The sequence below is a fragment of the Pseudogymnoascus destructans genome (assembly GCF_001641265.1).
Source record: "Pseudogymnoascus destructans isolate 20631-21 unplaced genomic scaffold scaffold_10, whole genome shotgun sequence".
In the NCBI taxonomy this organism is placed as follows: domain Eukaryota; kingdom Fungi; phylum Ascomycota; class Leotiomycetes; order Thelebolales; family Thelebolaceae; genus Pseudogymnoascus; species Pseudogymnoascus destructans.
This window is the reverse complement of record NW_020167529.1, coordinates 638,737-652,547: the sequence shown is the minus strand read 5'-3', so window position 1 is coordinate 652,547 and position 13,811 is coordinate 638,737. Positions and strand designations below refer to the sequence as shown.

The following is a 13,811-nucleotide window of genomic DNA, read 5'->3' as shown; positions in this document are numbered from 1 at the left end:
GAAAGCAAAATGTGATATATTATCTATTTATTAACTTACCTCTACTAATACCCATCTATATAATCAAAAAAAATCAAAATTAGTGGTGATAAAGTATAATAGGCATCTCCAGCCCGTCCTTTCCAAAACGTTCCTAGCCTGCTACGGAATTCTACCACTCCTCCTTCAGGGAACGCCTCCAAAAGGCAGATATCAACACACGAGCCGCCTTCTGGTTGGCCACAACCGAGTGGATCACAGATCACGCTTGGTTGTTGCCTTGCGCCGTAGGCTTTTGCTCTTTGGCGACGGGTAGCGGAATTGAACAACCCCTCTCAACCTCCGCACTCGTCAAGGGGACTCCACCGCTTAATGTAACGGGTGCGTAGTGGGATTTCATCCAGTAGGACGCGTCACGGGGTATTGTGAATCTTTCTGAGTTTGCAGGTGCCGCCTCAACAAGAGGGGTCTCTTTCGCCTGATCTTCAGGTTGCTTCTTGGCTGGGGTTGGGATCTTTGAGGTTGTTGGGACCTTTGGAGGCTGCCCATCGGAGGGTATAGGCGCTGAAGCTGACTTTGGCTGCTGCTGGGGCTGAGTAGGCTTGTCGGAGTGTACAACCACTGGAGTTGACTTTGGCATCGAGGGTTGAGTAGACTGGTCGGAGTGCACGGCCTTTGAAGTTGGCGTTGGCTTTAAGGATTGGGTAGGGTGGTCCGACTGCACAGACTTTGAAGTTGGCTTTGTCTTTGTGCCTTGGTCCATCTCCGCTTCGGCCATCCCCTTCCTGAACGTGGCCTGCAGTTTCGAGAATTCTGAACCTGGAAGCTCTGCAAGATCCTTGGCTGCTTCACGGGATCGTTTTTCAGCAATATCCTCTGCGATCCTTTTTCCTTTGTCGAGACGCATCCCCATTGCCTTTGCCTGTACTTCTGTAGGTGCATCGAGTGCCTCTGATGTCCCGCTACCACCGGCTTGCTTTTTTGGAGGATAACCTGGCAGCAGAGCAATATACTTCTTGTCTCTCCTTAATGACGCATCTTGAGCCATAATAAGATCCGCACGAACACCCATAATTTCTTCCTTCATTGCATTAGCTGAAGCCTTCCACTGGCGCAAGTCATATGAGCAGCTGCCTTCCATAAAGCTGAGCTTTTTTTGGAGCGTCGCTAGCTCTTCCCGTAATACAGCCTCGTTTTGGGAATGGCTGTCGCAAACTGCCTTGTGGTCGTTGACAAGAAGCTCCATATCAAGACGGTGTTGTATAATCAGTCCACGATTCTCTTGGGATGATTTCTCATGTGCTCGGTGAAAGTTTGTAGCGGTATCCATCGCTGCCGCGTAAGATCGCTGCCCTATAACTAAATGGGCTTGAAGATTCCGAATTATATTATCCATCTGACGAATTTGTTCGTCCCGATGCCCTATAGCAACCTGAGCCTCTCGGGCGCGTGCTTCGAAGTCATTCTTGCTGGTTTCCTCCAAATCCACATGGCTCTTCATCTCCAGCGCTAGTTTGGCCTCGGCGTCTCGGCATTTTGTTGTTCATCCGAAAGCTCAGTGCTGAGAGTTTGGAGCTTATGCTGGAGGTTGCGAGATTCTTCGGCGCCTTTGTTGAGGCGGGCCATCTTTCTTGCCACTTGATTCTCCAGAGTTTTGATTTGATTCATGTAGAACTCTCTCTGTGCATTGGCGTCCCGTTTTAGGTCGTCGATTGTGCCCTGCCTCTGCTTATGGGTGTAAACCGACCCATCTGGAGCCTTGACTTGCTTAAGCACCGCAATATACCCTGATACTCTGGCATCGAGATCATTAATTTTCTCAGTCTGATCCTTGATTTGCGCGCAGGCTCCGCGATATTGCACTTTTAGATCGCCATTCTCGCGAAAAACTTCTTTCCTAATCTTCAGAGCCTCTGCGAGTTCAGTATCGAACTGGTCCTGTTGAGCTTGCATGGATTCGGCGTGCTTGAAATAAGCGTCGTTGAGTTGTTCCTTGAAAACCTTGTCATTGTCTGATATTTCCTTTTCAGCCTTCCTTGCCCTTGCCTCCAGAGCCTCACTGATACGCATCATATTTTGTATTTGGAGCTCATGTATATTCAAGTTGGCATCAGGCCCATCCTCAAAAGTCCAGCTTCCCCCATCAGATGCGTTATCGCTGTTGACGCTATTGACGCTTTCAGGGTTGTCCTCAGCAGATTGTGAAACTTCCAGCAGCCAACTGCGCTTCTGCAATTCCGGAGTGACCACTAAGACAGGATCGTCGTGCACATTTCCGTCTGCGCTTGGATTGATAACATCTGTTGTCTTAGTGTCACAGCCAGTATTATTCACAAGATGCTTGCCGTTGTCACTGTCAACATTTTGCTGCAGCCTGTCGTTTATACCTTCATCCGGATTGTTGCATTGATCTCCTACTTCTGGACGGCTGAACTGGGGCGATTCTTGGAAGCAGTTCTCGTCGGCCACCTTGTAGCCCATCTTTCTCGTTGCAGAACTGGCCTGATTCACTCTGGAATGTAACAGGGGCTTATTTATCCAAGCCAAGTGCTGCTATTGCTAGCTCCCTCTTGGTTTATTTTTTGTTGGCAATCATAGTTTGTGATCTTTATTGGCAAAAGGAAGCAGTGGGGTATGAGAAGTGATATCTGTGTAAATACAGGGAAAATACGAGATGGAGTAAAAAGGGAAAGAAAGACTCGGACCATATATAAGAAGAACACGCAGAATCACGCCGTTATAGCCTCGGAAGCTTACTATCAGTCCCATGGAATCGAAATCAAACTGGCGCCTGACACATCTCAAGATATGCGGATTTAGTGCCTGTCCTGGCTTAACGCTATGTTTGAACCATGAACCCCAGACGTCCTCCTGAAATACCATGCACCGACGTTCCACACCCTGTCTGTTATTATCCATGAGTGTCTCAGTGTCTACCGTGGTATTTCGGGGTTTGTGCCTTCCAGTGACTTCGACGCAATTATAATCCCAAAATGGCGGAACATGCCATTCTTAGCCAGATGTCTTAAACAGCGGCATCTGACACATCTAGCGGCGGGTAACTCTTGATAGTGTCTCAGTGAAAACGCGGGAATCCAATTACTAAACTTAATATTCGTCAAACGGATTTGTGGCGTGATAGTTACCACCCAGGCCATGTTGTCATCGCTATCGCCAAACGTACGGTGATGTTATCATCCACTAAGAAAAAGGCAACAGTAGACTGGAATCAGTTGAAATGATATACACAATTTCCCCATGACAATAGAGTAATTCCTGAACCTAACCTTCAACTCAGTTTGGTAATGGGAGAATGCCTTGCTCTTTCTCTTCGGACGTCAGAAGTCTAAGTGGGTAGGTAATGTCGTTCAAACAAGCAACTATGGATTCAGATGGGAAGGCGGGGCTTCCTAGTCGTTGAAGATCGAGCTAGTCCTATTAAAGTATACGGTCCCGTCAAAGTACGAAGTACATATACAGTATACTGTCGATCACCCCACAGATGGCACGAGTGCAGCTGCGTCTGGGCTGATATCAACAACGCCGTTACAGTTGGTGGTCATGGCTCGCTCGACCACGCTGGGTGTGTTGATTTGTGGATCATGGCTGGACTATACAACTTGTGTACAAGTTCACTTAATAGCAAGTTTTCGTGGTGTGTAAAACCAATTTATTCGAATTGTTAAATCTACAGTCTCGAATATTAAATCCCAACAAAAACAATTTCTGTAGTATCCAGGTATCGACACTCCAAAATAATATCCCCATATGGATACCACGACAATGCAGCCGGTAAAACTCCTTCCTCTCCCATACAGGAAAGACCGTAAGCTACATCCGACTATCACCTCCGAGCCCTTTTCATATATCCGTAACTCCTGTTAAACTCCAACATTGAACTATGCGTCCATATCCCGTCCCTTCATTACGTATTCACGTCCATCATTGCCGTCATCATGTTTTTAATGCAGGCGGCCCCGAAGCGTTCAGCCTCTTGAATTCATTCCCTCCAGCCATATCCTCCTCGTCTAGTGGCCGTTTACCGTTCTCATTCGTGTTTGTTGTTGGGTTACTGCTTCCTGGTTGCTGTGTGGTGATCTCCGACGACTGCTGCGCAACCGCAGTCGGCTGTGGCTGAGCAGCAGCCGCAGGAGAATCGTTATTGACTGCTGATTGGTACAGTAGTTTTTGGTGACCTTCGTTAGATTCTGTGCCAGGCGCATTCTGAACTTGATGTGGTGTCAAGTCACCTGAAGCTGAAGTGGTGTTTGCAGCTGGAGGAGGAGCGGGTGATGCGCTGGTGGTGGCCCGGAAGGAGGGGTTAGCGGAGCTACTGGAATTGGCTCGAGTCATCCCTGGAGTCATCATAGGCGGTCGAGGAACAGAAGGGCCGTTTGGTCGATTGTGGGATTGGCCAATAAATGTAGGTCTTTGCACAGCGGGACCTGGTGTTGGAGCCTTCTTGGCGGCAGAGATGTCGGAGGTTGCATGAGCTGCGTTTCCTGTTGGCGCAGGGGTGAGTTGGGCCAAGGCCTGTCTTGGCGCAGCCTCCGTTTGTTGCGTGCTTTGCTGCATTGTATTTGTCCCCAATTGGGCGGGAGGTTGCTGAAAAGTGCCGTTGTTAAACTCGGGGAATCTTTTAAGCATCGATTTCAGGGCAGCCATAATTTGATCCTCTAACTTCAAATCAGATTCTACCACCGTAGCTGTGCTCTGAGAAGTAACCCCCATGACACGGTTGATAGATGACGCAACTAAAGCTTCGGCCTTGTTATTCTTTGGCTTCATAGTAGCAACCAAATTTGTCCGAAAGCTATCAATGGCTCGCCACATTGCGTTATCCGGTTGTGGGGGCCCTTGCTCAATCGGTCGGGGTTGTTGTGGAGTTTGGTAAGGCACACTTTGAGGGGGCGCTTGGCTAGGATTGTGAGATGTATTTGGTGGCGCTTGTTGAGTGGGATTAGCCGGTGGCTTTGGAGCATATGGCGAACTGTAAGTATTGCTCGTAGCACCCATGGGCTGAGCAGTCGGTAATGCGGAAGGGAATCCTGGAGGAGGTGCGCCGCCATTCATGGAGTGCTGTCCTGGTGGAAGCGGGTATCCATTCATGGGCTGCCCAGCGTATTGTGGAGGTTGTCCTGGCCGTAAATGGGGCGGCATGTGGTTCATGGCATAGCCAGGAGGCGGCATCATACCAGGAGGCCCATGCATCATATGAGGATGCGGCCCAGCACGGTATATCGGTTGTTGTAAATGTGGAGGCAACTGATGAGGAGGAGTGGGCCGTCTCTTTTTCTCCTTCTCGATGGAAACTCCGTCTACGATAGCCCACATCCAACCCTTCCCGTCTCTCTCAACCTTCCTAAAAGCGTGGTGCTGCGAAAGATTGTGCCTGACACTACTTTGCCAGCCATTTGTGTTGCACTTAAGCACGAAGAAAGGATATCTACGCTGTATGGCGCGATATATCTGTGGTAAGGACATTTGACCTGTTGGCGAGTTGCTGAGAGCTTCATGAATAAGGGTGACGTAGTTTGCTTGAGGCTTCGCTAGCTGCTCTGGAGTAAGATCTGCCTCGTTGAAAGTAGGTGACGGAGAGCGAGGTGGTTTTGTGGACTTTTTTTCCTTCTTTTCTTTGGAGGGTCTATCGTCCTCCCAAGAGCCCTCCTGCTTGGATACGAGAGCATCCGGGTCCTTAGGCTTCCGCTTGGTGTACTTCCTTTTTTCGGTCTTGACCGGAGATTCCTCTACTGGATTCTTCCTAGGTCTACCAACTTTGTTCTTTCCGGACGTGTCCGGCTGTGAAACCGTCTTTTGCGCAGCTCTCTGCTGTGCCTCCTTCTTGGCTAGCTGCTGCTCCCGTTTCGACATGATGCCATTTTTAGGTGGACGCCCGGGGCCTCTCTTCTTTTGTGGCATGGGCATCGACTCTGGAGTTTCTTTGGATTGCTCATCTTGGTCATCATTTCCATACTCCGCCTCATCCGGTACCTCTGACAGTTCGCTGTTGTCTTCTTCGATATCGCTCCCTTCTTGTTGCTCTCCAAGTTCATCTCCGTCTCCTTCTTCGTCGTCTTCACCTTCAATCCCTAATTTGGGCCGATCTGCATCATCCGATACTTCGTCACTGCTATCTCCAAGTAGAGCGCCTTCACGAGTGGCATCGTCGAAATCGAAGCTCATTTCCTTTCCTCCTTCGACATACCGATCTTGTATACCAGATTCTCCGTGCTCAGCTGGGATTTCAGCGCCTGTTTCCCCAAGTGCAACGTCAGGCAGCACAAAGCGCACAACGACCCCCCCAATCTGAAGATAGCTGCCACTCTTCAAAGGAATAACATCCTCATGATAGTAGAAAATCTCGTCCACAAACGCGCCATTCCGCCCGATGATTTCGGCTTCAAAGAGAGATTTCTTTGAATTGTAGGCAATCTTTACATGCCGCCGGGAGATGGCCTTGTAGCCGCTTGCAGGAGTGGTGGCGGGTGGATGGATTCCCACCAAAGGGCAATCGTGTGGGGAAGGTCGTAAGGATGCCGGGTCAACAGGTACTGCTCCGGCGGTTTCGGGGGCATGCCGACGAGCTTGGGGCTGGGCCTGATACTCAATTTTGCCGCTTGGTTGCACCAATGACTGCCTCCTAGACACTCGGTTTGACGAAGACCCGGTAGATTTTGACTTCTTGCTGGCTTTGCGGTGCATGCGACGCCTCGAACGTTCGTCGCTGTCGGAATCATCGCCATCTCTGAGGATACCACCACTTTCGCTAATGACGGACTTTGTATATTTGCTCTCCTCCCTTTTGATCCGAACCGGGGTTTTTGGCTCTCCCCCAATGCTGTGCTCGTCCATATTCGCTTTTGCCTCCTCCGCATCTCGCCTCATGGCATTTCGGGCAGCTTGGCGATCTCGCCCCAGTATTACCGAGTAAGTGTTCATATAGAATTGTCCGTCCTCGAACTCGAGAAGAGCATATGCTGAGATTCGAGTCTCATCATTATGACGGGTAGGCTGCGGCATCTCGGCGTAAGGTCCGTTGGAATCGTTTGTGTTATCCATCGAGATGTCGTTTCCAGAGAGAGTTGCCATTGCGGACGCGTTCAGAGCTTCAGCTAGTCCTGGCGGGGCCTGATATTGCAGCATATGTGACAAAGCACGCAGTTGTTCGTAGTCGCCAAGGGGGACGCGGGGATATTCCGTGTCATCGTCGTTGTTCTCTGGTGTCCGAGGGATTGCCGGCTCCATGATAAGGTCACTTTTAATTTGAACTGGTTGTGATTCGGCCGCGGCGCTTTCCACATTTGGCCCAACATTATCATTGTCTGCACTGATCTGGAGCTGCTCAATTGAAGTGACCCGTTCTGCGTATTCCGGGTTCGCATCCTCTCGCGCCGTGGCTACTAGGATGTCATTCGCTCCCGGAGCGGCGTTATCTCCAGCGGTGAGTTCGAAGTTGGTTGGCCTATCATCAAAAGCAGTTGTGACCATAGTGGCAACAGCCTCATCTGAGGCAGCATGCGGTGAAGTCATCGCTGTCGCTCGATAGTAGTGACAGCTCTTTCACCGGCAGTGAATCCGTCCGATAGGTGTCAGGGTACGCTCAGTCGCGAGAAGGCAAAGGGCGGGTTCTGATTGCGACAATTAGTACTTTCTGCGCATCCATGTTAGCGCCGTTATCACGTGATATTATGGAGGGGTGACCCATGAACGACATACGAACAATGATGGAAGCAACAAAAAGACTGGGGATTCCTATCTCGACATTTCCACGGGAATAGCAATGCTTTTATGGAAAGCAGCAATGTTAATTTATAGTATACACGGATCCTTCGGATGGCTTTCTTCGGGAAACTTAAAAATGGGCTCAGGCGTTCTGGCCTATGACTGACTTCCTTTGAGAAGCACGAATTGTAATTGCTCATGTTCTGGTTTGGAGCGTTACTAGCCTGATCAACGGTCGCGTCTACCAAGCGCAAGTTTAGACTCAATTTCTTCTCTGTGTGGTCTTATTTCCCTTCCATTCTGCGCTAGTACTTCATTATAGTCCTAAATCCAGCAGCAGTGGTCGCTGACGTCACATTATTCCCAAATCTTGATATCAACTCTTTATATCAACTGTCATTGTGCTTTCAATGGGTTCAAATACAACCAGTTACTATATCTCAACATACTTATATCTCACCAATCTGGTGCTATTTTGCCAGCAAGTAGCTGACGTGGCCGGCATGTCGATTCCTTTTGTCCCAATCGCCTTTACAAATGACAATCCTTGTCACATCAAAATTGTTGGACCATGCCTTGCAATCCCAGTGGTTGTTGTACTAGCTGTATGATTATCACTTCTCAAGCCTCCACTGTCTCTATCTGACTCTCTTAAGGTGGTATGCTGGCCGGCATCGCTCTTCTGTGGATGTTGTGCTACCGAGAGGGGAACGCGGTATGTTAGAACATTGTTCTACTCTAAAAATACTTGAGCTGATCAGCGTCAAAAACGAAGCACTGCGATGCTGCCTAATAAAACATACGGCGATATCGTAAATGCAATACCCATATAATGGGACATTCTATCCATAGTGGCATGCAGATTAGATATCTTCCAACATCATTTATTTCAGCCCGATTGAGGGCTTTGTATTAGGAACGATTAGTTGATCAGTACTATATATATATACTGGCAGGAGACTTTTGTATAGACTCAGAGTTGAGTATCGCGAGCATTATCATTAAATTGTGATATTGAAGTTGTCATGGGAGATAAATTCATAAAACATCAAATGCAATTGCTTCATTATCTCTGCCTTGAATACCTATATTGAAGTAGCAGAAGAGGGAAGCAAAGGCGGCCTGGTTCCATTTTCAAGCAGAGATGATTTGAGGCTAGGTTATTCGTACCTCTGCTAAGCATTTTTTTGTTTACAACTTCTTTCGAAATTACCTGACACGCCTAAGTGCTTACTTTGTTTACTCCTTGCTCCTCAAATTCACTTTTCACTTCCATTGCTTTCATTTCCTGCCGTCTTTCAATCGTTCAGTTCGTGCATCCGAATGCTGAACACAATAACTTCCACTACACTCATTGATAGTCACCTTCAAGCTTGCAATTTTTGCTTCCAAAAGCTTAGACACATTCACGCCTGCCACACTCATTAAATTGTCTATTCCAATATTACAATTCCTGCATTGGAAAGCTGTACACATAAACTTCTATTACGCTCATTGTCCATCACCATTCAATCTTACAATTCTTGTATCCGAGACTCCGATGTCCACCACTCACAATGGGCCGAGTGAATAGAAAGAGAGCTCAGAAGAGCTTTGATGCTCGTCATCGCAGTACACGCTTTCATCGTGCTACTCGTTTCAGTATGATCTCTACAGAATATCTATTTTATCCTACTGACATAAATAGGAGCGTTCAGATCTGCACTAAAAGGCGTTGAGAGATTACCTGACGAATTCGTGAAAAACCTCAGATGGTTTACGCCATGTCTTGGTTAGTGGCCTCACTCCCTACTTGATGAAGTCCATACTAATTCTTGGTAGGCCATCGCCGCGAGGCTTCTCAAAATAACGCCCACCTTCTACCCGAAGGGTATCTGACTAACCATGCAGACGCACCTGGATATATTCCTGTTGGCAATAGGGCTCCCCAAGACTTGCAAAACAAGCAGAGAGCTCTGAAAAACTTTTTGTTTTCTTCTAGAAAGACCCGTGTACGCGGGCACGATGCACGAAAGCGCAGTCTACCCCATCCAAACTACATGGGGATCTCACCGGCAATCTTGCTGGAGATGATGGTCAAAGTCGCAAAGGTTAAATGGAAACCGCCACCTATTTTGGGACACGCAAGTACAAGCAATGCGATTATGCTGCAAGCTGCGATGTCAGAGGACTCGCCAACAATGGTTTCGGTGAAGAATATCGAAGGAATACAATATGCCCTCGGTTTTCTTAGCAATCTCCCAGAAAATGTATTGCCAACATTTGTACAGAGAAATTCGACGTTGAAGAGGTTCATACGGCGAATGGAAACACACAATACCTTTACCGCATCAGGCCATAGCGAAAAGCCGAAAAATGATCTGGGCATTATAGAACAGACGGTTAACCAACTGCAACGCCGTGACCTGGTAAAGCCATACCTTGACAAGTTGACTGCTTATTCTTCGGGGCAGAAGGATTTCAGCGTGGATGCGGAGACTTTGATGCAGAAAGTTCTCGTTGACGCAACAAATAGTGCTGCTCTAACCCCACGTCCAAGAGAAGGCGAAGTCGATATGATGATGGTGGATTCCAATGAGCGAAATCTGCCGAAACTTCACCTTGATACGTCTCAGAGGCGTGCGGTGATCTCACTCCAAGGTAGCCGCTGCAATCCTATTAATCTTGAAAACATTGGTTTGCCTCAAGGTCTTTTTCAAGAACTTCCAAATCCCTTTCTTCACTCACTCGAAGGTGGCCGTTGCAATCCTATTAATCTTGAAAACCTCAGTTTGCCTGAAGATCTTTTTCAAGAACTGCCAAATCCATTTCTTGACAAGTCTTCAAACGTCGCGGCGATTAATCTCATAAATATTTCTCAGGGACAACCGGATGCCGTTCTTGGCAAAAGGCCTCGAATTGTCATGACGGGAGATCCTGCGCTGTTGGAACTTTGTCCTGAAGAGGCAGCCATGCATTGGAGGTTTGACCGTACATTGTACGTAAGAGCCCCCGAAGCAGCTCGCGCAGCCATAACAGCTCCACCGCCTTGCCATCATGCGCCATGCATGTATAGCACTTGCGAAAATTACTTGAAGAAGCGTATCACGTCTCCTTTTCGCGAATTCCCTATGATAGGTGGACCAGGAGGACAGTATATGACAACCCCATTTAATTTCGGGGACCACGTTGAAGGCGTGCAGTTTTTATCAGCGGCAATCAATGCCGATAAAACTCGTAAACCGGGTAAGTCATGAAATTCATTGCTGCGCTATAGGTAACTGACAAATATAGACCTTGCGAGACAAAAGACAGTCCAAAAAGCAGCTGAAGTTCAGAAGTATAGGAGACCGATTCACAGATATTCACAGGCATTGCAGCAGACGAGACTTGCTGAAGGACATCCTAACTGGCACGACCTGCCATATCCAGCAATATCTCTCGAGGAAATATCATCTTTGGAATTGGAACTCACTGAGGCTGACAAGAGCTTGGCCCGCCGCATGCTCATGGATGAAATAATTAAAGATACACCTGAGCGGCGCAAAAAACTAGAGGAATATGATATCCAGACCCTTTTTCCAGAACTACAGCCAATCCAGCACGAGTTTGAAGAAAATGGGTATTCCGAGCCGCGTGCAGTGCAACATGAGCCTACCACGGTATCCAAAGAGTCTATTGCAGAAGACCACTGCAGTAATAAGGGCCAATCTGGACATGGATCAAAGCGTCATCAAGCCTCTCCTAAAGAAGAACCCCGGCCACGATATTTCAATTTTGAGCTGGAAATCAAAGCGACTCTTCTCGATGGTCCTCCGATATTCCGTCCAAGGAGTCCTTCGCAAATGTCCACATCGTCTGAATCTGATGTCTTTGTAGACTGCGAAGAAGAAATCTCTCTCGTTAGATCTTCTCCACCAAAAGCAGAGGCAGAAACACACCCTGAGATAGATAGCGATGAGGTTATGCTGCGCTTTCAGTTTGCTTCTGGACCGGTTTACACCCGAAATACAAATTTGTATTCGACTTACAGTTCAAGCTTGCCAGAAAGTGCAGAGTGCAACCAGCACCCCACGAGAACAAACCAGGCCAACAAGGAGCCAACATCAATCTTTGCCGGAGAAACGGCATTCTCCAACCTAACAATTGCAGATATGCAGCCGAACAGCATGCCTGGTACTGGATTTCCTTCAGAGGCATCACCACAAGCAGCAGTGTCTACTGATTCTATTCTGGTATCAGTATCACCATTTGCCCCTAAGTCCCTGGCTAGCGAGCCGATGGTCAAATCATGCCCCAAATGCGACAAGAGGTACAAATACAACGGGGCCCTCAAAAGGCATATACAGAGCTGTCAAGTTCCAGGTATCCCTGAAGAATCTCCCCTACCACATCCTTGCCCCACCTGTGGAAAAATATACAAGAAGCTAGGGAACCTCTGGCTTCATATTGCTACATGTAACTCAAAAAACAATAAGTTTCAAGCCACAGGATTTTCAAAGCAGGAAATTGAAGAAAAGAAGGCTTGTGGAAACTTGGTGCCGTTTCCACGTGATAATGCGAGAACTGCCTCTGGAAAGCCACTCTGTGAGGCGTGCAAATCCAAATTCACTTCAAAGAGGGAGTTGGCCAAGCATATCAAGGCTGAATGTACGACATTGCGTGCCCAGGGTTCATACGGCAGAAAAAATAATAAGCAACTTGGGGCCCCGCTTGCATTAAGCTTCAAGGAGCCGATGTCTGCCTCGGATTTTGAAAGCTCAGATGCCGAGAGCGTTGCTGAAATGACTTCTAGCATATTCGCTACTCCAATTGGCAAATATGGTCAAAATTCTGTGCGAGCAGAAAGGCAATCAACAAAGGGCGATGCTTCTGGAATGGACTGCGGAGTGAGGAAAGGCTCCATGGCAGAACAGTTGGAGCTAATTTATGGACCACAATCCAAATATCGTACTCCTACTAACCTAATGTCCTACTACTCATCCAATATCATGGAGAATCCAGCTCTGGGTGATTATTCCGGAACAAATGGAGCAAAAAATGGTAATGATTCTGATATGGATGTCAGCCCAACACCAGAGCCGAAGTCGCACAATGTTGGAAAACTTTCCAGGCTTGCCTCGAACTTGAGCTCAGGGCAACGACCAACCAGAATAGGAATGTCTCAAGGCTCGGAACCAATCGTCGGCGGCGAAACTCCAGCGTCTGTCTCACGTGTCCTCGTCCTCGAATCTGGACTGTCGGAGCTACAAGATACCAAGCCCCAACCTACTAGTCGAAAACTTTTCTCCCATGCCTCTAACATGGCTGGTATGTCCAGTCACTCACTTCCTAAAGTTCAAGATCAGCAAGTTCTCAAGGGATTCGACTTGGACTTTCCACCACAGCCCACCTGCTTCTCACCCCACAAGGCTTCTGCAACTTTCCGCCGCAGGAGGCTATCAAAAGGGTTGGGACCATATCGCAGCAGGCTAGGATCTTTTGGGTCGGAGGTCGTCACTATCCGATGTGCAACCCAAGTCGTTTGTGATAAAATTGTCAATTTTCTTGGTAAATTCAAGGAAGAAGATGCCAGACCCCAAATCGTAGTTGTGTCGGCGGGTGAGAACGAGTTGACTGTGAAAGTCATTGTGCGGCCAGGGTTTGATATCACCGGGATTAGGATTGATGAACTACCTGGAGTTTTTGTGGAGAGTGCGAATAAAACGTTCATATTTGCGCAACCAGGTCCAGACGTTGGGAGTAATATTGAGAAAGGACGCCAGAGAAAAGCAAGAGGTTGAGCTGGGGACACCTGATGAGAAACCAGCTAAGAGGACAAGAGGATGGAATCTCACAAGGAAATACAGGGAGGAAGCTCGCCATCTTAATCACCACCGCTAGGTGCCGATAATGATGGCCATGGGTGGTTCTAGAAGTAAGAGATGCCAAGTGTTGCGCGAGAGGGCATCCATGTAGGATATTTGTTTGTATAACCATATCACAGCGTGTCTAGCCATCTGAGATTTGTGAAACATGAGTAAGGGCAAGAAAGGGACCGCAAACGGCAACCTCTTGAGCTTAGTTTCTATTTACTTCGGAGTAAAAGAAAGAATAGGCTTGCTCATGGGCATCCTACTGACACGAGTTTG

The 13,811-nt window shown here is 47.9% G+C and overlaps 4 protein-coding genes across 4 annotated transcripts; 1 reads left to right on the top strand and 3 right to left on the bottom strand.

Annotated features, from left to right (window-relative positions):
- Nucleotides 1-23: 23 nt before the first annotated feature.
- On the bottom strand, nt 24-1,309 carry VC83_06176 (uncharacterized protein; the record flags this gene model as incomplete). Its single annotated transcript, XM_024469780.1, has 1 exon — nt 24-1,309. The coding sequence occupies one exon, from the start codon at nt 1,307-1,309 to the stop codon at nt 242-244; it is 1,068 nt and encodes a 355-aa protein (XP_024324184.1). The 3' UTR covers nt 24-241.
- Nucleotides 1,310-1,488: 179 nt separating this feature from the next.
- VC83_06175 (uncharacterized protein) lies at nt 1,489-2,771 on the bottom strand (the record flags this gene model as incomplete). Its single annotated transcript, XM_024469779.1, has 1 exon — nt 1,489-2,771. Exon 1 carries the CDS (start codon nt 2,458-2,460, stop codon nt 1,489-1,491), a length of 972 nt encoding a protein of 323 aa, XP_024324185.1. The 5' UTR covers nt 2,461-2,771.
- An 866-nt stretch (nt 2,772-3,637) lies between these two features.
- VC83_06174 (uncharacterized protein) lies at nt 3,638-7,574 on the bottom strand. Its single transcript, XM_024469778.1, has one exon. It carries the CDS (start codon nt 7,507-7,509, stop codon nt 3,934-3,936), a length of 3,576 nt encoding a protein of 1,191 aa, XP_024324186.1. The 5' UTR covers nt 7,510-7,574; the 3' UTR covers nt 3,638-3,933.
- A 1,389-nt stretch (nt 7,575-8,963) lies between these two features.
- On the top strand, nt 8,964-13,533 carry VC83_06173 (uncharacterized protein). The gene is made up of 4 exons (XM_024469777.1): nt 8,964-9,472; nt 9,523-10,373; nt 10,467-10,926; nt 10,975-13,533. Exons 2-4 carry the CDS (start codon nt 9,741-9,743, stop codon nt 13,461-13,463), a joined length of 3,582 nt encoding a protein of 1,193 aa, XP_024324179.1. The 5' UTR covers nt 8,964-9,472; nt 9,523-9,740; the 3' UTR covers nt 13,464-13,533.
- Nucleotides 13,534-13,811: the final 278 nt, after the last annotated feature.